General features: G+C 37.2%; 1 protein-coding gene across 3 annotated transcripts in view; it reads right to left on the bottom strand.

Annotated features, from left to right (window-relative positions):
• Positions 1-1,237: 1,237 nt before the first annotated feature.
• The window catches only part of raf1b (Raf-1 proto-oncogene, serine/threonine kinase b), a 27,195-nt gene continuing 1,441 nt past the window's right edge, over positions 1,238-26,991 (bottom strand). The window contains exons 1-17 of one of the 3 annotated variants that reach the window (XM_051912670.1): positions 25,306-25,430; positions 21,160-21,386; positions 19,786-19,907; positions 19,288-19,390; positions 19,052-19,209; positions 16,662-16,748; positions 13,732-13,885; positions 13,258-13,282; positions 13,075-13,172; positions 12,675-12,792; positions 11,247-11,331; positions 10,936-11,112; positions 8,475-8,521; positions 8,203-8,321; positions 6,248-6,379; positions 4,441-4,575; positions 1,238-1,968 (exon numbers count right to left, since the gene is read on the bottom strand). In XM_051912670.1, the coding sequence (XP_051768630.1) occupies positions 1,831-1,968; positions 4,441-4,575; positions 6,248-6,379; positions 8,203-8,321; positions 8,475-8,521; positions 10,936-11,112; positions 11,247-11,331; positions 12,675-12,792; positions 13,075-13,172; positions 13,258-13,282; positions 13,732-13,885; positions 16,662-16,748; positions 19,052-19,209; positions 19,288-19,390; positions 19,786-19,907; positions 21,160-21,357 (1,896 nt within the window). In that variant the 5' untranslated portion in view covers positions 21,358-21,386; positions 25,306-25,430 and the 3' untranslated portion in view covers positions 1,238-1,830. Of the gene's footprint in view, positions 1,969-4,440; positions 4,576-6,247; positions 6,380-8,202; positions 8,322-8,474; positions 8,522-10,935; positions 11,113-11,246; positions 11,332-12,674; positions 12,793-13,074; positions 13,173-13,257; positions 13,283-13,731; positions 13,886-16,661; positions 16,749-19,051; positions 19,210-19,287; positions 19,391-19,785; positions 19,908-21,159; positions 21,387-25,305; positions 25,431-26,991 lie in introns of those variants that run through there. The other 2 variants (XM_051912669.1, XM_051912671.1) reach the window with 2 other exon arrangements.

Below are 26,991 nucleotides of genomic sequence, written 5' to 3'. Positions count from 1 at the left end.
TTTCATTTGTGATTAAAATATCTTAAAATGAAATAAATGTATATATTTTTAATTCTGGCATGATTTTATAACATTATATTTCAACATAGTGCAAAATGGTATTAAAATTATGTGTAGAAGTCGTTGCTTTGTTATTAGAAAGAATGTCTGGAAAAATGTATTTTATTGATGTCATTCGGAGTAACCAATATAAAGGGACCATTTTGGATCAAGTCATGTGGTCAATATCGTGTGTCAGGATGTGACATCATTCAGACACCTGCAAAGGACCACATGGTCGTGAAACAAATGTTGAAAAATTTTGAAAAATTTATGTTTTCTCTTGATCATACGCATGTCCCGAAGCATCAGGTCATTCGGTACAACCGCTATAAAACATGGAAAATGTTGTAATATTTTAAAATATAAAATATTTGATTGCCTTTTTGCCAGCTAGCTAGATATCAGCCTGTTAGCATTGTTTGAAAATATCGTCATTTGGGTTAACCAAAAGTGTCATTCGGTAAAACCGAAATTTTGGTTAAACCGAATGACTTTTTTGGTGACAAATACATCTTGTAAAAAATGACAAAAGCAGTGTTAATTGATTATAAAAACCACATAATCTCATTGTTAACACTTAATAAAACTTCAAAATTAATTATAATTATATAATAGTTTATTAAATATTGGAGATTTGAAAAACCTACTTTTGCAAAACAGTCATAGGTTTTTCACTCAACCTCAATAAAAGCACTGCAGCACAATTCTCGACTCTCAAAGTCAAAACATTTTTGAACTTTAGCCTTTGGATAGCTATAACAGGGTCATTTAGAAAAAGGGGCGTGGCCAAGTGTACCCAAAAGCCATCATTCCTAAACGAAAAATCAGAATTTCGCGTCATTAGTTGAGCACATGCGACACATGATTCTGAACAAGCATGCAACCTTTAATGGAGATCAGCCCATAGATAGCGCTGTAACTGTTAAAAAGGTGCAAAAACCATATTTCCTTAGTAAACATTAAAAATACACACTGTATTGAGTGTAAATGATCTTTTCTATCCCTTATTTAAGTGGTTACAGGCTTGCTAAATAAAATATAATACCTTTTTATGTGCTTAAAGGCCTTAAAGTGCTTGAACCCCGATAACTGCTGCATGCATGCTATATTATTGTTATTGCTGTTTTATAAAAGTAATAATCCACTCAAAGCTTCATACTAAGTATGAATAATTAAAAAAATTGAGCTTATGTGGTGTATTTAACTTAAATTTTATTAAAATACAATGCATAAACAATCTGTCAAGTTTACAAGTTAATTCTCCATGACAAGCAGTAACAAGCTGGGAAAAAAAAAAAAAAAAAAATACGAATCCCTAACAAGTTTTATAATAAAGTTAATACCCACTCTTCTTTGATTTTTGTAACATACTCAAAGTCAAAGAGACAACGAGACACGTGATCATGAAGTGCTCCCTGTACGGCTGATAAAAACACACATTCGACACACGGCCGTCCGCGGCACTGGCACTTAGGGAATATTTACACGTCATTTCAGCCACACGTGATTGTAGGATTCATGAGAAAGCGGCAGTTCGCGTGATTATTCTGGGTATTTCCCACTCAAACTTTGCCATACAGCTAGACACAACAGGTGAACCGTGTAAAGAAAGTGCGATTGGCTGTTCCCTCCTGGCAGACGGGAAGAGAGATCAACTGAAACTCTTGACTTAACACACAGAATATATTAGACGAAGCACATAAATGACCAACACTGTGTCCGCCGCTAGCTGGAGTATGTTTGCCGACTGGATGCTAGCGTGTCCTGGGCTGAAGCGAGCGTGACGCTTCACTTGAAGGCGGATGAAAGCGCGAGAGTGCAGACGTTGATGTCCTCGGTGTGCGAGGCTCTGTGGAGCGACGGCTCGGACGCGCTGCGGTTGATTTTGGGGAGCGAGTGCTGGAGCAGCTCGATCGAGGACAGGATCTGTGAAAGACAGGAACACACAGCAATCCGTCACTGAGACGCCAATGCAGTCAAACACTGTCATTACATGATGTTCATAACTGCTGTCTATGTGAGATAATACTTAATAACCAGCAGCTGTAGTTGATTTAAAACAACAGAAGATCATAATAAATAGCTCTACTACACATATAATGCCGAACATTTGAAGCAGTTCTAATTTACAGGTGAAACTGACAAAATGAGAACATTTACACATCATTATCCCAAATAATGACAAAAAATAAGCCTATTTTAGGACATTTTGGGCATTTTATAACAGTTGAGACATTTTAATTGTCTATTACTGAAAAAAATTACTTTATTAAGATTTTAGATCGACCCATATTGATAGATTATTTCATTTCTTTTTGATAACTAGCATGCAAAACAAATTTTAATGTATTAATTTTAATTGTGCTTTTTGACACAGTAATAACTACTTGAGCATTACACCACAACAATAAAAAACGCATTATTATTAATCCAATATTCATAATATTACCACAAGGCATTATATTTTGCAAAGTTACTCTGTCATCTAAATGGTTGAAAATGTATTTTACTACACATTTCACTCTTGGGAATGAATGGCAGTTTTTTAATTTAAACTTGAAGAGTGTGAATATTTGTTGCAGGACACCCGTTATTCTTTTATTTTACAACATAAGCACCAATTATATTTTATATAAATGATTATAGATTATATAATATTTATATAAACAATACAATTATTGTACTAGAGTAAAGAGAGTCACTATTCAGAATAATTTAAGGTCAGACAATGTGCTTAACTGTCATGAAAATAATGTCACAAAATAGATTCACACGCTTTTTTTTTCTCTGACAGTAAGAAAAGAGGTATTTAATTCAGGAAAATGTAATTTGAAATAGAGCTGCAGGATTCTGGATAAATTGAGAATCACAATTTTGTTTTGTTTTGTTTAAAATGGAGATGACGATTCTCCCATGATTTTGAACAAAATAACATGACATTTACTGGAGGTTCTGATAAAATGTTAACTGCTGGAGTCTATTTAAAAATTAATTTGTTTGAACTAGGGCTGTTGATTTAATGCATTAACTTAATTAGTTATGGGGAAAAAATAATGCATTAAAATTATTAACACACCAAACATGAAGCGGGTGAACAGCTCACTATAGAATGCAGTTATATGCCCCTAAAATTCAAGATATCAGGGCAAAAATGCCCCTGTTTTTGTCTCATATTTGTATCATGATATAGTTAAGCAATAATCACAGGAGTAACAAGCGCAATATCACACGTGTTTTGTTTTTCTGTCCATAATAGCAAATGTGATATTGATTTTAAACAACAGTTTAATAAATAAGTTAATATTGTGTTATATTTTAGACACAATATTGTCTGTTTTTGCTCAATTTTGCCATAGCCTATAAAGCCAGAGCAGAACTGTTGTGTGTCTCCAAGCAACACACAGCGGTGTTTCCTTTCTGAATGAATCCGCATTTTGAGCGAATCAATCAGGTGAACAAATGATTCAATGACTCATTCATAAAGAGAGCCATTTACTTAATTCCTGAATCAATCAGCTGTTTGAACAAATCGAATGAAGGACTTAATGATTTACTCATTTAGACATTTATCGCCACCTGCTGATAGTTTTAGTTTCTTATTTAGAGTTCATTTCATTAAAAAAAACTATTTCATATTTCCATATTCCACATGAAACATCAAAGGTATAGTTCACCCAAAAATGAATCCTTATGGTTGTTGGAGCCTAAAAGTTTTTGTGTAATAAATTATGTTAAATAAAAAAAATAAAAAATTCTAAAGCTACTTTTTGTAATGTCTGTTTGCTTTTCTCGTTTAACACAACAATGACTTTAAATGATCTTTTAGGGATAATTTCTCAGCCAAATTTGAAGTGCAATTAATTTGCTATTAATTAATAACCACATTGCGTGATTAATTAGTTCAAATTAGGGCTGTCAAGTGATTAAAATTTTTAATCTATTTTCTTTTCTTTCTTTTTTTAAAATCAGTTTGAATGAATGATTCAATGACTCACTCGTGAAGACTTGCTTCATTACTGAACGAATCAGCGTTTTGAAATGAATCTCTTGAATGAATGATTCAATGACCAATACATTTTTTAACCAATCTTCAAGTTACTTTCAAAAGGTGATTTACTCTATTTTGATCACTGCCGTAGACATCAATGTTTATATCCGAACTATAAACTTTTACAGTATTTCTGTGATCATCTGAATGATTGTAAGTCAGAAATAATGATACTGTGTGGTTGAAAAGACTGTTTGACCGACTGCTCTCTCTGGATCAGAACACAGATCTGAATGTTCACTGTGATCGAACTCGTCAAAGGTTTAATAGAGTCGAATCGCTGCCGTTTAGGAATAAGATCTTTATCTTTTAGCGATTAATCGTGCAGTTCTACTTTGCAGTGATGTTACCTGTGGAAACAGCGGTCTGTCGTCTTTGGACTTCTGGATGCAGTCAGCGACGAGCCTCTTCATAGCTTTAGGACAGCTCTTATACAGTTTACTGAGGTCAGGGGTCAGATAACCTCTACCCACCATAAAGATGATCTACACACAAAGAAACAGGGAAGAACTTCATTATATGCTTAAAATTAAAAAAAGGGAACTAGATTTTTACATCTGTTGCACAATGCGAATGGTGCTTGATCGTGCAAACGATAGGGACGTACACTGCCATTCAAAATGTTTCTTGAGCAGCAAATCAGCATGTTAGAATGATTTCTGAAGGATCATGTGACACTGAAAATTCAGCTTTGATCACAGGAATAAATTACACTTTACTATACATTCACATCAGCTGTTTTAAATAGTAATACTATTTCACAATTTTTTTTTGAGCAGAAGAGACTTCTTTCAAAAACATTTAAAAATAGGAGTTTAATACTTTTAGTAAGAGGTTTGCTCAACTAACAGACTTTGAACCATAATAGTGCTGCTTCCTACTAGTTCACCTAATATAACTTAAAATCACCTTCATTTCGCCTCTCATTTTCACACAACAAAGCAGCTTTACAGGCTACACAACCAGTGACTGGTTTTAAAAATGGACCTTTAGTCTTTGGGCACCTAAATTTAGCCGGCGGGCTCGAGGGTGAGCGTCCAGAGCGCTCCGGCTCACTGCCAAACACTTCATCAGCTCACAGAACAACTTCAGTCACTCTGAATACTGATGCAATGCCTTTATTATGCACTGAAGCTAATGCTGTATATTAACCTGAGCGTTTAACGCTAGTCTACAACAAAAGTCTCTGAGAGCGAATCTTATAATCTGAAAATTGAAAGATAAAAAAATGAAGCTCATTCTGTTATGATCTACATTACTATTTGAGGTTTCAAATGTACTTCATTGTCATAGAAATAATGTGAAATGCATAAAATCTTTAGGTTCTTTAAAAAAAGTTGCATTTTATTGCAAAACAAATTTTACAACTCTTGCCAGCTTTCATGAGATTTACTCCTAAAGACTCCTGTTTCTAATGATATTATGCTATTTTAAAGGTTTCTAATGTTGTTTTGGCGTCTCCTACAACAGGTTCACATTCATCCAAGATCAAAAACACTTTAATTTAGCAGCATCAGCTCTTTTCTCTCAGTGTCTGAAACGCTTCCATCAAGGATTCGGTCTCTAAACCCCGCCTTTCTGAGAGCTGCTCTGCTCTGATTGGTCAGAAACCAAACGCTCATTATCATATCTGAACCTCAGCTCTTGATTCACAGTGATACGAACAGTAACGATGGCGTGGGTTTTACCGTATCAATCTCATCAAAGTGGATTTGCTTTGGCAGCAGAAAACAGCGTCTTCTCGACATGAACAACACGAACCAAACTCTTCCAGTCTCAGATACAACTACAGTGATTGAGGGCGGGGCAAAGAGATGCTGTTCAGCCAATGAAGAACAGAGGCGGGCATTATGCAAATTAGTTACAAACCTACGCAGGTTCAGCAGGAAGTGAGACTGAATTACTGACGACTTGTTTCAGTTCAGAATCGCTTCTTTCTTTTAGGAGACAAAAACTCCATTTATCTTTGAAACTTTGCAAACCTTTTACATTCAAAAACAGCTTTATTACACACTACATGAAAGGGCACTCTAAAAAATATCTACCAAGCAAGTATCTAAAAGTCAAAACTGTGTTATTTTATTCATTGTAAACCGGTAGCTCAATGTTCAAGATCCATGATCATGTGATTTTGATAGAACAACACATTAATCTCACCTGATCTCTATTTGCAACCATAGAATAAGGCAATTCTCCTGTCATCAGCTCATACAGGACGATACCGTACGAGTACACATCCGACTGAAAACTGTACGGGTTGTTGTCCTGCATCCGGATGACCTCGGGAGCCTAAAGAAGCAAGTAAAAGAAATAAAACATTATTTCTTATTATGTATAACTCAGATCATCATCAGGGCAAAAGTGAGACCACACCTACAATATGTGTTTAAAAATCAAATTTAACCTGGAAAGAAGTTTTAGGAATTTAAAAAAAAAAAAATCATGGGATAATTTTTCATTTTTGGGTGAACTAAGAACGCATACTGACAAACGGCCATGATCATCGCCGATGCATTATCTATCATGCCTTAAGATTGAGCAATATATTTTTAAAGCATTTATTATGTTGGCTTGACAAATATCTACTATTTAAGCTTCTTCTGAGACTAAATTTTACACAGTATCTCCTTCTAGAGCTTTCAAGCTGCAACCACCAGGTCAGACCTTCAGACTCAGTATATCTTTTCTAACTGATCTGACTTATGGTTTTCGTAAATCGATCAAAACTGATTGAGGGGGTCAAAACTTTTGTACAATAAGACTTAAACAGTCTAGCAATGTGCTAAAGTATACTAGGATTATGGTAGCAACATGTTAAATTATGTTAACAAAATGTCAATGCATGCTAGGATCATGCTAACAATGCTAAAACATGTTAGAAACATGCTAGAAGTGTTAAATTCATGTTAGCAATGTGTTAAAACATGCTAGGATCATGCTAGCAACATGTTAACAAATGCTAAAAACATGCAAGCAAAGCGTTAAACTAGTGCTGTCAAATCGATTAATCTCAATCACATCTTAAAAAGTTTGTAAATATATAAAATGTGTGGTGATGACAAGGAGAGATTTCAAAAGCTATTATTGTCCAATTTTTTGGCCTTCAAACATCTTAAAATGCAGATGTAGATCAGAGTAATCTAAATTTTAAGAAGTTAATATTGTGTTATTTTAGACTTCACTCCTCTATGAATCAGCTGTTTGAAGGAATGGAATGAATTAGACATTTACCGCCACTTACTGGCAGTTTTAGTTTCTTATAATTTCATTTTTAAAAAAAACAATATATTTATTAATATGGAAATATGATAAAGATATAGTTCACCCAAAAAAAAATGAACCTAATGGTCCAAAAGTTTGTGTAATAAATTCTATGTTGAATCAAATTAAAAAAATTATTTCTGAATCTACTTTTTGTAATGTTTATTTGATGCTTTACACAATTATGACTATAAATTATTTTTTTGGAGGGGGGGGGGGGGGGGTTTAATCGGCACATCATGTAATTAATTAGATTAAAATTTTTAATCGCTTGACAGCCCTAATATTTATATTTACAAACTTTTATGTTAGATGTGATTGATCGCGATTAACTGATTTGACAGAACCAGTTAAAACGTTAATTCATGTTATTAATGTGTTAAAACATGCCAGGAGCATGCTAACAAAATGTTAAAACATGCTAGGATAATGCTAGCAATGTGCTAAAACATGTTAGCAACATGCTAAGACATGCCAGTAACATTTTTTTTTTTAGTAAAACCTTCAAACCTCAAGCTTTTCAAAGTTATTTTACACTTTCAGACCTGGCTTTGTCAAGCCAACATCTAAGTTTGTCATCTAACTTTGCTCATCTAGTTAATCTTTGTTAATGTTAGGTAAAAATACAATTGTTCATTGCTAGTTCATGTTAGTTAACCGTGCATTAACTTTTGAGTATAAAAATGCTTTAGTAAATGCTGAAATTAACACTGGCCAATATTAATAAATGGTGTAGAATTATTGTTAACAAATGGAACCGTATTGTAAAGTGTTACCAACAACTGATTCTGTAAGCACAGAGAATAACATATAGCATGTATGTATTATATCTTAAATGGGGTTTAACGCACCATCCAGAGGACGGATCCCGACGGCTGCTCCACCCGATGAGAGCCGCTCCAGCGTGCTTTGACTGTGGCCAGACCAAAATCACCGATCTTCACCGTCAGTCCTTCATGCAGGAAGATATCTGAGCATCCCGTTAAGGGAATTTATGACGCCATAAGCACTATATTCATATCTACACATATTGCAACAGGCTTCAAAAATAAGCTGCTTTTCGCATCGTAACCAAAGTTACAGAAATAAGAGGATGTAAAATGGACACAATGGTAAAAGATACTGTTTGACTTCATGTCTCGATGGATGATATTCTTTGCATGTAGGTAACTAGAAGAGAGAAGATATGAAGAGTTATTAGAGATCATTTTAATTCTATATATTATGTATATGTTTATGTTATGTTATTTTACTCAAATTAGCAGCATGCTGGTACAGAAAACCATCAGGCGTTAACTGACAAAACCACCTCTGAGTTTACATGTAAACACCACCCACCCTATTTTGTTCTATTTTTAAACCTGGCTGCATTTCTATTAATAGCTGATGGTATCATGCGCTCAAAATGTGAATCTGTTACAGAAAATACACTATGCCGTCAAACACTATGACAGAACGCTGTGCCGTGAGTCTTCATTGTGTTACACTACCTCGTCATTTGCCTGACGAAGACCTTTGGGTCGAAATGTTGCTTGCTTATGTTTTAATAAATTGACTTTTGGGAGCAGCAGTGGCAGTGTGCCGATTCTTGTTTATTTTTAGTGAAGTACACTAAACTACCACAAATGTCTAAAACATGTCCAAATTTGAACAGAATGACAGCCTGAATGTATCATATCATATACACTACCATTCAAAACTTTGGATTTTTTCACCAAGGCTGCATTTATTTGATCAAAAATACAGTAAAAACAGTAAAATATTATTACAATTTAAAATTGCCATTTTCCATGTGAATATATTGTAAAATGTAAACGTTTGAACAGTGTATATTTTCCCATGATTCTGGATAGACAACTAAACAAAATAACATGTAATTCACTACAGTAATTAGTTTGAATTATTATTTTTATAAATCAGTTTAACTCACTCATAAAGACTTCACTTGTGTCATTACTGGATGAATCAGTGTGTTTGAACGATTCTCTTGAATGAATGATTCAATAGGCCTGTTTGAAATGCATCGGCGCTGTGCAGACCGATTGGCATATGACATCAAAGCACCGCGAGAGCGTTTGGAGAGCATATGACTCCTTATACTTTAGAATCGTTTTCGCGGTACTTTGCTGTCATACGCCGATCGGTCTGTGCAGCGCTGATGCATCTCGAACAAGCCTAAAGACTTCACTTGATTCATTACTGGGTGAATCAGCGTTTTTGAACAAATTTCTTGAATGAATGATTCAATGACTCACTCATAAAGACTTCACTTGTTTCATTACTGATTGAATCAGTGTTTGAATGAATCTCTTAAATGAATGATTCAATGACTCAAAGACTTCTCTTGTTTCTTTACTGGGTGAATTAGCCTTTTGAACCAATCTCTTGAATAAATGATTCAGTGACTCACTTATAAAGTCTTCACTTGTGTCATTACTGGTTGAATCGGTATTTTGAATGAATCTCTTAAATAAATGATTCAGTGACTCACTCATAAAGACTTCACTTGTGTCATTACTGGATGAATCAGCGTTTTTGAACAAATCTCTTGAATGATTCAATGACTCGTAAAGACTTCACTTGTTTCATTACAGGGTGAATCAGCATTTTTGAACAAATCTCTTAAATAAATGATTCAGTGACTCACTCAAAGACTTCACTTGTGTCATTACTGGTTGAATCGGTATTTTGAACGAAAATCTTGAATGAATGATTCAATGACAAATAAATTTTTCGGTGACATCACTCGTCGCCACCTACTGGTGTAACAATGTAATTGATACAATCTTTATTTGAAGCATCAAGTTTCTTTCAAAAGGTGATTTACTAATCACTAACGTACACATCAGTGTGTATATCTGAACTATAATCTTTTATCCCATTACTTCTGTGATCATTTGAATTATTCTAAGACAGAAATAATGATACTGTGTGTTTGAAAAGACTTTGAAGCTCATACATGACAACTGCTCTCTCTGGATCAGAACGCTGATCTGAATGTTCCGCTACCATGAACGGTAACAAAATTATTAACAATGACATGGGATGAATTAAAATACTGACAATTTCAGCTTCTAAATATTTCTTGAATTTCAATTGTTTCATGTTCTCAGCCAATAATCCGCCACACATGGTCGGCAAAACCCATGTTAGAGATCTGTATTTAGTGTAATTTGTCTTGCATTTGCTTTTACTGTGTGTAGTTTCGCTCTTGTTAGTTCTCTAGCTTCTAGAAAGCAATAGATCAATTTATGCCAAAATACCGTTGAGTTTGTTCAGATGCACAGCCTTTGACATGAACAACAAAAACGCTGATGTAAGGAAGCATTTTCCCCTAGTTTTGAAAGATGATAAGCTTGCTAATTTTCCTATCTGAACCATACAGGGTTATTTGGTTAGTTGCATGTTATAATTTGCATGTAGCAAATAATAAAATTTAGGGCTGCAATGGTTGAGAAGCGTTGGTTTAGCCTTTGAGACGTGATACCTAAAACCTTGATTAGCTGCTTCAGATGTGTTTTGATTAGGGCTGGACCCCTCACCCTTCATTAAGCTATAATCAATCAGCGGATTCAAACACTCACTCCATGCCCTGAGCCGTCTGCCTGGCAATGTCAATCAGCTGAAACATCTGGAAGTCCGTCTCTTGCACGTGCAGATGTTTGTAGAGGCTACTTCCTTCACACCACTGCGTCACAATGGCCAGGTTTTCCTTCGTCATGTATCCCATAAACAAAACAATATTGACGTGCCTGGTTTTCCTGAAACAACAACACAGAAACAACTTCAAATCTACTGCATGTTGGCAGTGTTGAACAGACTCCGGCACTACAGTGTTTAAACTCATTTTTGGGAATAATGGAATCATTTGGCTTGGGTTGTGCTGTTGGTTTACCTGAGAACAGCCACTTCATTGCGAAAGGCCTGTAACTGCTCTGGTGTGGGATCCGTCACCTTTAAAATCTTCACAGCAACATCACCTGAAAAGACATTACAACTCAAAATAAAATAACTTAAGCAGGATTTTTGTTCGTCTAAAGCTTCACATTATATTTCCCTCAGTTATATATATGATGTTAGCAGCAGATCCTTTAAGTCCTGTAAGTTGCGAGGTGGAGCCTCCATGGTTCAGACTTGTTTGTTCAGCACATCCCACAGATGCTCGATTGGATTGAGATCTGGGAGGCCAAGTCAACACCTCAAACTCGTTGTTGTGCTCCTCAAACCATTCCTGAACCATTTTTGCTTTGTGGCAGGAGCATTATCCTGCTGAAAGAGGCCACAGTCACCAGGGAATACCGTTTCCATGAAAGGGTGTACATGGTCTGCAGCAATGCTTAGGTAGATGGTACGTGTCAAAGAACATCCACATGGATGGCAGGACCCAAGGTTTCCCAGCAGAACATTGCCCAAAGCATCACACTGCCTCCGCCGGCTTGCCTTCTTCCCATAGTGCATCCTGGTGCCATGTGTTCCCCAGGTAAGCGACGTACACGCACCCGGCCATCCACGTGATGTAAAAGAAAACGTGATTCATCAGACCAGGCCACCTTCTTCCATTGCTCCGTGGTCCAGATCTGATGCTTACGTGCCCACTGTTGGTGGACAGGGGTCAGCATGGCCACCCTGACTGGTCTGCGGCTATGCAGCTCCATACACAACAAACTGAAGCACTGTGTATTCTGACACCTTTCTATCAGAACCAGCATTAACTTCTTGAGCAATTTGAGCTACAGTAGCTCGTCTGTTGGATCGGACCACACGGGCCAGCCTTCGCTCCCCACGTGCATCAATGAGTCTTGGCCGCCCATGACCCTGTCGCCGGTTCACCACTGTTCCTTCCTTGGACCACTTTTGATAGATACTGACCACTGCAGACCGGGAACACCCCACAAGAGCTGCAGTTTTGGAGATGCTCTGACCCAGTTGTCTAGCCATCACAATTTGGCCCTTGTCAAACTCGCACAAATCCTTAAGCTTGCCCATTTTTCCTGCTTCTAACACATCAACTTTGAGGACAAAATGTTCACTTGCTGTCTAATATATCCACCCACTAACAGGAGCCGTGATGAAGAGATGATCAGTGTTGTTCACTTCACCTGTCAGTGCTCATAATGTTATGCCTGATCGGTCTAGATATATACTTTTGCACTTTTAACTGCACTACATATATACTGCGGTACAAAAGCAGAATCTCTACCAGCTGACACATTTGTACTGTTGCACATCATGGTATTAGATACATTAACCATACATTAAATACAATTTGAAAACAAAACAACACCGTTGAACCCCTAAAACCGGGATGAGAAAGAACTCTTACCGTGCCACTTCCCTTTGTAGACGGTGCCGAACGAGCCTGAGCCGATCCTGGAGAGCAGAATCACCTCGGTGGTCTTGATCTCCCAGTAGTAGTTGGAATCTCTCTTCTCTCGTGGACGCTGGTGACCAATGAACAAACCACTGGACCATCAGCTCATGTTTCAACCTTCTCCACAGTGAAATCACGTTTAAACTACACTCTTAGAAGAAAAGCTTCTTTATGGAACCTTGTTTTCCTTATATAGAACCTTTTTGGCATCAAGAGTTCTTTAAAACTGAGTCAAGAACCTCTATAGAAACTTTTTCTCTAAGAGTGTAGAATAATCTGATGATAATGTGTTTGGCTTCTGATTACTCAAGCTAGCGTGACTCGGGGAAAGGTTACTGTAAAGTACGCTTACGATTCTTTTTTCCTGAGTGTTGGTTGAAGGCGCTTTCTCTCGGTGAGCCGGAGCCGGGGTTTTGGACCACTCGGTCGGGCTCAGATTTTGAGGGCTTCCTGTGAACGAATGTGACAAAGAACGACTTCAGCCTTATAGCTTTGCTGTGAAATCTCAGAGGAAAGAGTCAGGAAGAACCCTTACCTGATTCATCACGCCCTAAGGCTTCCTGTGAATAAAGAAGGAAGTAATGTTTTAACATATGGAAATGTTTGAGAGAAGACATTATCATAGTTTAGGATCCAAAAAGAAGAACTTGGGGCCAGATTTACTAACGATGGAAAGTGCGAACACAGTTATTTCTGCAGCTGATCATATTTGTAGGAGTTTCCCTGTCATTTACTAAGGTTTGCGCTAGTCAGTTTACTGGCATTTGTGCCATTTTTAACACCCCAAGAAAGCATGTCTTAACCCATCATTTGCTGAGTCACATTATATTTAATCGGCGCTGCTCTTGTTAGATTATGCTGATCATTATGTAAATTAGTTCATTAATCCGCTCACTGTCATTAGATCAGCCGCAGAACTTGCTTCTATAGGATTGTGGTCTCATTTGACCCGTTTAGTAAATCTGGCCCTGAAAGGCGATGATGATTTGAGGATAGAAAAGCGTTTCACCTGATAAGCAGCCTCATCGACCGGCTGTGTGGTGCTCACCATGTGGACATTGGGCGTGGATGTGGACAACACTTTATGACTGAGAGAGACGCCAGCGGACGGCATGGGAGTGATGTAGTTTAAAGCATTCGGCGTGGAGTATCTGTGATAAGGACTGGAGAAGGGTTTCAGATCAGTCTGTGAGCATTTGCTTCTTTTGTCTTGATTTACTATTAAATCATGTCTTTAGTCTATCCTACATTTGATTCAACAATCTGAACTTTACTTTCACTGTTTTCTAAAGAAGACAACCCAGCAAACACAGAACGTTCCCATAACTAGGGTTGGGTATCATTTGAATTTCAACAAATCCAATTGCGATTTGCACAAATAAAGACAACCGAACAAAGATACGATTGAAATAAAGTGTTTTAAAATTTTCAGGAATTCAGGTACAGAAACTAATCAAATGTAAAAGAACACTGCACTTTATGAATAAAATACATTAAAAAAAAATTTAATTACAAAAAGGTATTCAGTCAAGAACAGGGAGTGAATTTTCTCTGTCTTTTGTTGTTTGATTAACGTTATTATAGAAACGGCAGCAGGAATATTAGGCTGCTGTCACTTTAAGAGCTGCACGGATCCAATATATGAGAGGCAGCTTTCTGTGCGCTCATTTTGTTGAGTCTTCTTTGCATTTGAATGCTTTAAAATCACATTAAAGGCACAATATGTAATTTTAGCCTCTAGAGGTCGCTTATTTAAAACAAAGGCGTAGCTTGATGACACCCTGATTTTGCAGAATCATGGGAGTTGTTGTCCTCACGTCTACAGCCGGTGGAAAAGAATTCGACGGGGAGCTAATGTGTCAAAGATTTATTAACATTAACTGTAGTATGAAGCAGTGCGTGGCTGAAAGCCGTTGGAGCGAAACGAGGCCGCTGGAGCGATTTCTAATGAGAGACGAGCGCGACACACATCTCGAGAGCAGCGGGACTTTTATTATGCCGCAGTCACTGCTTCCGCTTCTTCCGGTCATGAGTATGTGGGGTAAAGCAGTGCTGTTTTATCATATTAGATACATTTGTGTGTTGAAAGTTGTTATAATGCTACTCTGTGTGTTCGCTCGGCGGCTGCTGTGAGACACTTGTTGCACACTGCAGTAAGATAGATCGATTTTAGTCATGGTAAAATACGGTACTCGCTATAAATCAAGAAAATGAGATTTAATACTTGCTGACTTGCTGTGTTGAGCTATATAACATGATTAGATTTCTGTTGATGAATGTATCCAAACAGTTGTTCCCTTGTCTAATAAAACACATAATATATTAATGCGTCTTTGGTGTTTCCATGGTCCGTGTCCTGGTTAAAATTGATTATTTCTCTGGATTTAAACATTCTTGGAAACATCTGGGATAATGTGAGTACACAAGTCGACAAAATATGCCTTTAAAAACACTTTTTCTATGCGCGCAGCACATAAAACAGTGTGCGAGTCCTCTTGCGCTTGAATGGTTTAAAATCACATTTAAATGCGCGATAAGCAGAATCGAAATGCGCGTTTCTTATTAAATCACTGGTTCTTGGAAATTTGTAACCGGTTCGATACCCATCCCTACCCCTAATGTTAGTATTTGGTTCCCGCTTGGTTAATTTTTTTTTAGAACCAAATAATAACTTTCTATGAATGTTCTTTTTAGGTTTTACTTTTTGCAACCATAAAATAACGTTCCCAGAATGTTGCAGGGAGGTTATTTTTAAATAACTTGTACAGAATGTTCCATAATGGTTATTTTTTTAGGTAATTATTTAGTTATTTTTATTAATTAAACAATAAATAAAAACAAGATATTATGTATAATACTGATTATAGGCGTCCATACATCCATCTTCCATACCGCTTGTACTATACTGGGTCGTGGGTGTGCTGATGATTACTGACGTACAGCGGGGTAATGATATCGGAGTAAAGAGGTTAGGGGAACGTTCTGAGAATGTTAGAATAACATTCTACAAACCAAAAACTAATGTCCTATTTCCGTTAAAAAAAAACTTTCCTGGCTAACCAAAAACAAACCTTAAAAAAGAACTTTCTGGGAACCAAAAATTGTTAGGAAAATTCAAAACAAGGCCTTGCCCAGTACATTAGTTTAAATCTTGATTGCCCAAAAAACCCTAACATTTTAAAAAAGAAGCTTGTATTCCTGTGGATGGGTTTTTACTACGTTTCACAGACGGCGTCCCTGCTGAGTATCAGCACATTTTGGGTGAAAGTTACCAAATGGTTTGATGTCATGAAAACAAAGTTGAAAAACTAGATGCAAGTTCACAAGACAAGATCAAGCGACTCTATCAGATGAGTCTCATATCTCATGTGGATATACTTTTAAAACAGTGTGTATTTAAAGGTTACTTAATGTTAATTAATGGTTACTTGTGTAGAACTGAGAGACAAAATTATTATCTGTGATAATCAAATCTCCACAAATGTTGTATTGAAGATTACTTTTCTAAAGCAATCATTTCAGCACTAAATGGACAAATGTAAATTTTATATTTATATATATGTATAAACTTACAATCATATATAATGAAAAATTTTAACGTCATGCTCAATTTTCAGATTTGGTAAAGCTGACCAAATGTTGTGTCAAAATATTTTTCAGCAAAAAAGCAAAAGCACAAAACAAAATGATTACAAAAAAAAAAATGCATATAAGTATAAAAATAAAAGCTGAATATGAAAAATATGAATAAAACTATAACAGAAGTCAAATAAAAACTCATACAAGGAACTACAAGTATAATTAAATACCCTGAAGACAAGGAGGAGAAAAAAAAAAGAATAAGGTGACGTCGTGACATGCTCTGATTTCCAGAGGAACGCTGGATTGTCGGGTCAGATCACTACATCTGAGCTAAATATAGACACAGACTCTGTTTACCTGAAGGAGAATTTAGAGTTTTGCATCCGACGGGACGAGAGGGGCGGGAGTGACGGAGTGCCGTTCTCTCCGGGAGTCGGGAACAGCCTGGGAAAACGCAAGGGCATTGATCTAAATAACATGACTATAACTAATTCTCAATAACTAATTTCTAAAAGATGGACCAATGAAGATTTTCCTTAAAAAGCATTATGAGTTTGTTTTTTCATCTTTGTGATTCTGCAGCAGAAGAATGGACCTTTGTACCGCATTACCTGATTTTCATTGATAAGCATCTACGGTATGAGCGCCTCTATGCAAAACTCTTTCTGTGAGACTTCCCTTGAACCACACACACATGTCTACCTTTATTTAAATAGAGGAAAGAAGCCAGTTCTACCTGTTAACTCGCCACTGAACCCCACTTTACACAAATCAGCATAGTTACAATATAATAGAACATGTATAAACTGGGTTTTCTCACTTCCAATGGCACTTCACTAGAAAAACATATAGGGCTGTCACTATCGATTATTTTGGTAATAGAGTAATCAGATTATTTTGACGATTAATCGAGTAATCGGTTGATTATTTTTGATGGGTAATCGAGAAATTGGTTGATTATTTTGACGATTAATCGAGTAATCAGATTTATTTATTTTTTTTGTAATAAAAACAGAACAAAATTGCTAAACAAAGTATTTAAAAATGCAACAAATTCAAAAATATACATTTAAATTGAAAGGCAGACATCTGTAATATATCAAACAATATAAAATGTAAGTCTTGAATTATATTTTCCATAAAAAATGGCTATCAAAGTTGTGTCCTCACTTTGCGTCAACTCCGTCAGGATTTTTTATAATTCTGAATAAATCAGATGTCATGGTCATCTTTAACTCTGAGGAGCACTTACTGTTTCCTGCTCATTGTGGATCTCACAATAGGACACATAGTCCTGGAAGTTTTATATTTTTTAATATTTTATACAAACAATGTTGAAGTCTCTGCAGTCACAGCTTAAACATGTCAACTCCGTCATCCCGGTGTAATAGTTTTTGTAAATAGTTGTGGGATAAATATTGTCATTTTTTATATGTTTATTAAGGCAGCTACAACTGAGAAAGAAAACAAAACTACTCCACTGAACAACACGTGGTTAAGTTGGAAAAATATTCAGTTTTGTCAACTCCGTCAGACGTCAACTCCGTCAGGTTTTATGTCTGATGGTTGACAAGGGCTCTCAAAAAGTCTATATAATGTGATTTAATATGTTTTTTTGCATATGGGGAAGTCAGTTTTTGTCATCTCAACAGCTCCGTCAGTTTTTGTCATCTCAACAGCTCCGTCAGTATTTGTCAACTCCACTCCGTCAGTATGTCAACCCCGTCAGTTTTTGTCAACTCAACTCCGTCAGTATTTGTCAACTCAACTCCGTCAGTATGTCAACACCGTCAGTATTTGTCAACTCCACTCGGTCAATATTTGTCAACTCCACTCGGTCAATATTTGTCAACTCCAGTCGGTCAGTATTTGTCAACTCCAGTCGGTCAGTATTTGTCAACTCAACTCCGTCAGTATGTCAACACCGTCAGTATTTGTCAACTCCACTCGGTCAATATTTGTCAACTCCACTCTGTCAGTATTTGTCAACTCAACTCCGTCAGTATGTCAACACCGTCAGTTTTTGTCAACTCCACTCCATCAGTATTTGTCAACTCCACTCGGTCAATATTTGTCAACTCCACTCTGTCAGTATTTGTCAACTCAACTCCGCCAGTATGTCAACACCGTCAGTATATGTCAACTCAACTCCGTCAGTATTTGTCAACTCTGACGGAAGTGAAGTTCCGAAGTGAATAAATGTACATTTTGAGAAAAAAAAAAAATTCAGAAACTTGTTCCCTTACATGGTTCATTAACATGTTTTGTCCCTCATCTCATGAATCAGTGATATATTAAACCCGCAGGGCATATGTTTATTTAATTGAATCGCAGAATTTGTGAAATCACAATTGACCTATGCTATAGTATGATTTTTAAATGGTTTTAATATATCGCGCAGCCTCAGAAAACTGTCTAATAATGTGGTTCATGGATTCTCGTCCGTGGAATGCGTCACTTCCGGTATTTTGCCGGTCACTCGACACGGGTAAATTGTAATCGAGGATTTTTTAAAATCAAGTACTCGAACTTAATCAAGGAATTGTGACAGCCCAAAAGTATTTCTGTGACTTTTCCAAGACCTTGTTTTGATGTTCTTTTCTAGACCCAGAAACCAGAACTTTTAAAATTAAATTAAACTAGTCTACACAACTGGCCGCTACTGATATGTGCATGACTGTGTGGCAGCCCTTCAGGCATGACTAAAGCTGGTGTTTGTTCTGATGTCTGTGGTTTTGTACACTCACAGGAGCTGTCGAATGTTGCTCCAGTCCACACACATGGTGGGCACTTTGGTGCTGCAGTGCTCGTGAAATTTGTAGCCGCACGTCTGACATCTGAAGCCATGTAAAAGAAACTTCTGACATATGTCACAAAAGGCCAACTTCAAAAATGTCTTTCGTACCTGTGAAGGGAAAGGTCAAGTGTTAGAACTGTTATAAAGACGACGGCAGCTCAATCCGAACACACAACGGAAACTTACAAAATTGTGCGTGGTCAGCGGGACGTGATCTAAGACTTCGACCAGCATCTCCTCTCCCACCAGTGTGGTACAATCAGTGCTCCAATCCATACGCTTCTTCTTACTACACAAAACAACACTGAGGTTTCATTAACTGAACATTAGATTGATAGTATTCAGCATTCAGAAGATGCACCAGTAACAATAAGATTTCATTAGTTCATTTAGGTGGATGCTATTTTTTTTATAGAATATTGCAGTTTATTATAAATGATTTATGGGTGCACATCATTGTTTTAAATTCATGTTCCTCGTAATCTTGAATCAGAATAACTTCCTCTCTCTCATGCAGCAACATCTCTTCTCTGATGATGAGGGCAGGGCAACCTGTCACTCACATTAAATCCACCAATAGCAAACAAAACCACCCAATCAATTACCCACAGACAAAATCAAGCCCCACCCTACATTTGTTCTTGTTTGCAAAGCCGTTTCACTCAGATACAATATATTTCAAACCTGTGGGAACTGGTAGGCTCTCGAAGAAGCTTGAAAACGGCACAGCATTCGGGCTGAAGTCCACGGACTTTCAGGGCTTTGATGAGGCAGTTGCGCAGCGTCATACCCGGTCGCACATTCACCTATAACAACACAATTCTCATATTTTATCACTTCAATGCAAAAGAAAGGTTTGAACATGGATGCGAAGGTTATATAGATCTTTAGCATTATATCGACGAGCACTTGTAAATTCGTAAAAACAAACTGCTTTTACATCAAGGCCCTTCCCATGTAAAGGCCCGTTCACACCGAGGACCATAACTATAACGATCGATAAAGATAGATTCGTCCTGTGTCACATGATCATAAACAATAGAAGTCAGAATTGTGAGATATAAACTCGCAATTGCAAGAAAAAAGCCGGATTTGCAAGAAAAATGTAAGAATTGTGCGACAAACTCACAACTGCGAGAAAAGTCAGAATTCTGAGATATAAACAACTGCGAGAAAAAGTCAGAACTGTGAGACAAACTCGCAATTGCAAGAAATAAAGTCAGATTTGCGAGAGAAAATTCAGAATTGTAAGATATAAACAATTGCATGAAAAAAGTCAGAATTGTGAGATATAAACTTGCAATTGCGAGAGAAAAAGTCAGATTTGTGCGATATAAACTCACAATTGCGAGAAAAAAGTCGGATTTGCGAGAAAAATGTAAGAATTGTGAAATATAAACTCGCAATTGCGAGAAAAGTCAGATTTTCGAGAAAAGTCAGAATTGTGAGATATAAACAATTGCGAGAAAACAAATCAGAACTGTGAGACAAAAACTCGCAATTGCGCATTATAAAGTCAGAATTGCGCGATATAAACTCGCAATTGCAAGAAATAAAGTCAGATTTGTGAGAGAAAATTCAGAATTGTAAGATATAAACACAATTGCAAGAAAAAAGTCAGAATTGTGAGATATGAACTTGCAATTGCGAGAGAAAAAGTCAGATTTGCGCGATATAAACTCACAATTGCGAGAAAAGTCAGATTTGCGAGAAAAAAATGAGAATTGTGAGATATAAACTCACAATTACCGTTTTTGTTTTTTATTCAGTGGCGGAAACAAGCTTTCACACATGTGCTCTTTGCTAACAGACATGGGCCCTTCATGAAGCGATTGAGTTGTTTACTTTCGTCTGGAACGCACCTGCAAATGGCGTCCCCTTCCCGAAGTGCCCTTCAAGGGCGCAAAAACACCATTTGGAATTCACCCATTGTTATCGTTATCGTTCTTGGTGTGAACGGGTCTTAAGTTTCTAGAATAAATGATAAAATGCACACTCCATGCTCATCATAAACACTCACAGATGGTGTTGGAAAATAACAGATCATTTTATCGTTACCACAGTCCGCTGTTTGTTGGGTAGGAAGACACGGATTGTGCTGCTAGTTTTAGAGTCTGTGATTCTCCCATCATCTGACAATCTCCGGTACGGGAAGTTCTTGAGAATGGTGGGAGACATGCAGGAATCTTCAAACACCGAGTCTTTGCATCCAAACCCATGACTGACGCTTTTCCAGGCCCCTTGAACATGCTCCATCCCGGCAGGCAGCGGCGGACTTCAATAATCTAGCATAAGAACAGAAGAAATATAACTGACCCGACCTCACAAACATACTGACCTGAGGTCAGAGATGAGGCCCAAACTGTACACACATGAAACATGATATACGGTTAATATTTCCTACTTCCATTGCTCTCATTTAGTCCCAGCCACTCTGAAGTGGGTATTGTGTTTATAATGTGACTACGTGACTAGCAGCAATAATCCTTCAAAACAGCAGACGTACGCTTTATAAACAAGACTTCATCTAACGTCATGTAACGCAGTCTTTCTATTACATGTGAGCCGAGCTCCTGATTTGTCAAGGACAAATAACTCTGACAAGTAATCATTCAAAAGAACGGCCAAATATTTTTCAGATGATAATAATAAACTGATAACATTTTTATGATGAATCACGTTAAAAGAAGCACACACTTCTGCTTTCTCAAAAGAAAGGAGGTCAGTCTTTTTGTAAAATAATTATTAATCGTCTAAAAATGAGCATAAAGTCATTTTAATAACACTAAACATCAGAAACACAAAACAACTGCCAAATTTTGAGCTTGATAACAACAATAAAATTACTATTTAAAAGGGCATATTACGCACTTTTAGTCTTGATTGTGTTTTTGTGCTCTACTAGAGCAGGTTTTCATGCTTGAATGTTGATTATTTTCCTCATATTCTCCATTGTTCAGCTCCTCTCTTCCCAGTTTGTCAGTAACGCTCTGTTTAGTTCCTGTCTCTATGAAGCCCCTCCTTCTGAAAAGCACAATGTGCTCTGATTGGTCAGCTGGAGCAGTGTGTTGTGATTGGTCGAATGCTTCAAGTGTGTTTGGGAAATGTCCTGCTGTTGAGCGGATTCGTAAACACCTCTGATTGGCCTTTGTGTTGACGTGCTCATCGGATATGTCTGTTATTGGCTACAATGATCAACGCACGGGAACGTTTGAAAGCACACGGAAGTGTTTGAATTTGAAAGCAGGCGTGTATCAGCGGAGTGGTCTGCGATAGACGCCTGCTTTCAAACGCTCCCGTGTGTATCTGTGTAAGCGCTCGATGAAGAGCGTCATTGATGAGTATTTACCACGTTTTTGAAGCGTTGATCACTGAAGCCAATCACAGACATATCTGATGATCCGTGAACACAATGGCCAATCAGAGGTGTTTACAAATCCGCTCAACAGCGCTCAAAGCGATTTCAAAACACTGCTTCATGAAGCTTCGAAGCTTTACGAATCTTTTGTTTTGAATCAGTGGTTCAGAGCGCCAAAATCACGTGATTTCAGTAAACGAGGCTTCGTTATGTCATAAGTGTTTCGAAACTTCAATGGGTCACGTGACTTTGGCAGTTTGATACGCGCGCCGAACCACTGATTCGAAACAAAAGATTCGTAAAGCTTCATGAAGCAGTGTTTTGAAATCGCCCATAACTAGATTTTGTTGAATAAAGTCATTATTTTGGTTTTCTGGCACACAAAAAGTATGTCTTTATTATGTCTTTAGTAGTTCTGGGCATCTGAAAGTGTTCATTATCTTGCTGTCAATGGAGGCCTCACTGAGCCATCGGATTTCATCAAAAATATCTTAATTTGTGTTCCGAAGATGAACGAAGGTCTTACGGGTGTGGAACGACATGAGGGTGAATAATAAATGACAGAATTTTGGGTGAACTAACCCTTTAATGGTCATTATGACGCATTTTAAATGATATAAATCGTAAAGTGATTTTGCAGGAATTATAATCAGGCACTAAAAATACTAGCCGTTCCTGGAAGAAAACTCAAGACTACAAATGGAGGCGTTTCAGGGAGTTCAGAAACAGTACTTCATAAGTCATTATAACAACACTAAGCATCAGAAACACAATTTTGAAACCAATGCTTAAACGTAAAACAAATGCTGAACCTTTAAAACGAACCGCCTGGAAATGAAATGGACAGGAACCTCTCAAGCACATGCGATATTCATCTGGTCAAGACTATATCCACTGCTTCTCAGGACAAAACATACACAAAACACCCAACAAGTGCCATATTTCTGTTGTGTGAGTGAGAAATATTAATCATCAAGTCATTGCCACTAAGAGCAGAAGCGCAGATGGTGACAGATATCTGTCAGGAACTGTTAGAGAGAAACGTACAGTATCATAAAAGCCTAGATCTTGCTGGATTACTGTTATTCTGTGTTCTCTAACTGTTCTTCCTATGAAGAACTTGATGCTTCTGCCCTGGCAGTGTTTCACAATCAGATGGTTTGCCCACACCATACCAGTCATGCAAGTTACACAGTATTCGCAGCCAAGACTAACGCATTTCTCACCCATTTTGCATGAGCCACAGCGATATCCACCTGTTCTTGCTCGGAAAGTAACTGTGCAACTATGTTGGGTTGAACTCCTCTGTACTCGTTCATTGTTCTGACATCAGAAACCTGTTGAGCAGGTCTGAGCGGCTCTCAGACACAGACATTCATGCTGATCTGACCGCGAGTGTGACGGTGAAACACAAATTAGTCTGTAAAGCATTTTGTGACATGCTGAATAATTGTTCCTCTTGCACAGGAGAGTATTTCTCTCTGCATCACGCACACGACGAATAATGCAATCTTGGTTTACCAATGACAGTGCTGCCTACAACAAGCTGTCAAACATTTCAGTGTCATAATATCTTGAAGCAACCTACACTCTAAAAAATGTTGAGTTAAAAACAACACAAGTTGGGTTGAAAATGAACAAACCCAGCGATTGGGTTAAATGTTTGCCCAACCTGCTGGGTAGTTTTATTTAACTCAACTATTGTTTAAAAATGAGTGTATTGCTTGCTTAAAATGAACCCAAAGTATGTTGGAAATTAACATTTATTAATATGTTTAATTAATAATTATTAAACATTTATTAAATTGCTTATAAATAAATGTTCACCTCTGATTTTTAATTTCCAGCCTATTTTGGGTTCATTTTAAGCCAGACATATAGTCATTTTTAAACAATAGTTGGGTTAAAATAAACTGCCCAACATGTTGGTCAAACATTTAACCCAACCGCTGGGTTTGTCCATTTTCAACCCAACTTGGGTTGTTTTTAACCCAGCATTTTTAGAGTGTATGTTTGTGTGTCTGTGTATATATAATAATATAAATGTGTTTGCATTAGATATTAAGTGTGATCTAAGCTTAAACATGCCATCTCAAAAAGCTTATGAAATATGATTATATATTCTTGGGCTCTTCTTTAAGCCCAAGTTGCATCAGAAAGTATGACAAAAATATGGGGAAATAAATCAAAATTACTATTTGTTTTAAACATCTACTTCTAAAAACAGTTGACATTTAACATCTTTCCTTTGTTCTAAAGCAGAACTGACCGATAACTTGATCAAACAGCGATTTTTAACTATGAAGAGGGTTATTAATATTTTATGTTGGCAATAATTCAGAGGACATTGTATGTCACCCAGTTACATTTCATTTGTTCAACGGTTTCAAAAGACTATTAATATCAGACCTACTTTCATTAAACTATAAAACCCTGTGTTAAACTTCTGGCGCAATATCTACTTGCCGACCAAAAAAACAGAACATTTTCACTAGCCATAAGACACTTGTTTTGACTTTTTTAGCAAATAACCTCAGTTCATGTGTTTAGTTAGTTTAATACAGCTCGCTGGAGCTATAAGGTACCAAAACACACACACAGCTGACTATATGGCTACAGAAAGATTAACAGCGTGTGCTTTAATAGATTTAACCGTGTTTACAAACTCTATCAGTGATCTAAAGTATAGTACACATCACACAAACAAACAATAACAGCTGCGATTGATGTTTCAAACACAACAGCAAACATCTGCACTATAATTTCGATCAGATCAGCAGTGAGGCGCGAATATAATCTGCGTGAAATAATGTGCACGAGAACTAGGAGACTCGAGCTTTACTCACCAGAGAAAGTTGTTGAATTGTTGATCCGCCATGATTATCGCTACAGGGAAAAGTGTGACGTTCGAGTGATGTCATCGTTTTTCATCACTGCTCGCGACGCGACGCGCCAGAACGCTATTTTTCGCGGACAGCGAACAGTCGCGTGATATGGCAAGCCCAACATACATTTAAAACCATGAAATCAAAACGGACAATTTTTGTTTTGTTTTTTTGTTTTATGGAATGTATTGCAGTGTTTATTATAAATGATTCACCCGTGCACATCATTATTGTTTTAAATTCATGTGCCTCGTAATCTTGAATCGAAATAACTTCCCCTCTGATGACGTGTTTACTGGCGTAAGGGCGGAGCAACCTGTCACTCACATGAGATCCACCAATGAGCTCAATCGAATCGATCTTTTCAATACGATTAAGCCATCAGTCCGATTTATTGTGATCAAACAACTCAAATGTTTGATCTCTTTGCTAAATGTTAAATGGAACTAGGTTTGTACGGTCAGATGAGACCAGAGTTGGGTTTGCAAATGTCGCTTTCAAGGAAAGTCTGTTTACTCGCCGGCCATATTTGCAATGCAGCTATTTTGGGCACCAAGTCCTGTCTATTTGAATGGGGAAATGCTAAAATCTCAAAAATGGCTTGCCACACAATCAATTTAAATAACACAATTCAAATCAGCAAATCTGACATGAACTGTCCCATAACTGTTGTTTTTTTTATGCTCAAATAGCTTTAAAGGTAGGGTAAGCGATATTTCAAAACTGCTGTTTGGAACGAAAAAAACGCTGTTCGACATACAAACAAACAACAAACGTGTGTAGCCAATCAGCATTAGGGGGCATATGACAGTGGAGGAGAGAGGAACAAGCAAGAGGGAGATTTGAAGAAAGACAGCAGAAATAGAGATGAGACACAATACAAAAGAGTAAAGCTCAGAAGAAATCACTGGAAAATGCAGGCAGGAGCTTTAGGACCCGCGTTAATATTAGAAAAGTCATAAAGTCTTAAGTCATTTTTGCTTATTTAACTGAATCATTGAAGGTCAGCTGCAAGTACGTTGGTCAATAAAGTGAGATTAAATGCAGTTTTATTTAACATATTTAACTATTGAAGGTTTGCGTAGTATTCTGATTTTGCATTTCACTGTTTTTATTCATTTTGAAGATCACTGAATCTTTTTTTTTTTTTTTTTTGTGCAAGTGCGATTAGTAAACGAATGCTCACATTTAATCCAGAACTACAATAACCATCATGTTCACACATGTTCACACCCCGGACATGACGTGCAGGAAAAAAATAGTAGGCTAAATCGTGCGCACGATTTACTATTTCGTTCCCTCGATTTACTAAAACATGCGCACGATTTACCATTTCATTCCCTTGATTTATAAATCATGTGCATGATTTGGTAAATTGAGGGAACGAATTAGTAAATCGTGCACACGATTTCATTTTTTTTCTTGCATGTCATGTGCGGGGCTCCGTATGCGTTACTTTACTAGTTACTTGAAAAAGTAATCTGATTACGTAACTGAAGTTTCTTGTAATGCGTTACCCCCAACACTGATGATAAACAGACATCCACTCTTGCATTGCGTGTGTAACGGAGGCCAGCTAGTGAGAGTTGTGCTGGTAAACCCCTTATCTCAAAAGGCGCGCTGACGACTGTTACAGAATGTTGTGGT

This window comes from Ctenopharyngodon idella, chromosome 11 (genome assembly GCF_019924925.1).
Source record: "Ctenopharyngodon idella isolate HZGC_01 chromosome 11, HZGC01, whole genome shotgun sequence".
Classification (NCBI taxonomy): domain Eukaryota; kingdom Metazoa; phylum Chordata; class Actinopteri; order Cypriniformes; family Xenocyprididae; genus Ctenopharyngodon; species Ctenopharyngodon idella.
The sequence above is the reverse complement of the archived record's forward strand: the minus strand, read 5'-3'. Positions and strand labels throughout refer to the sequence as shown.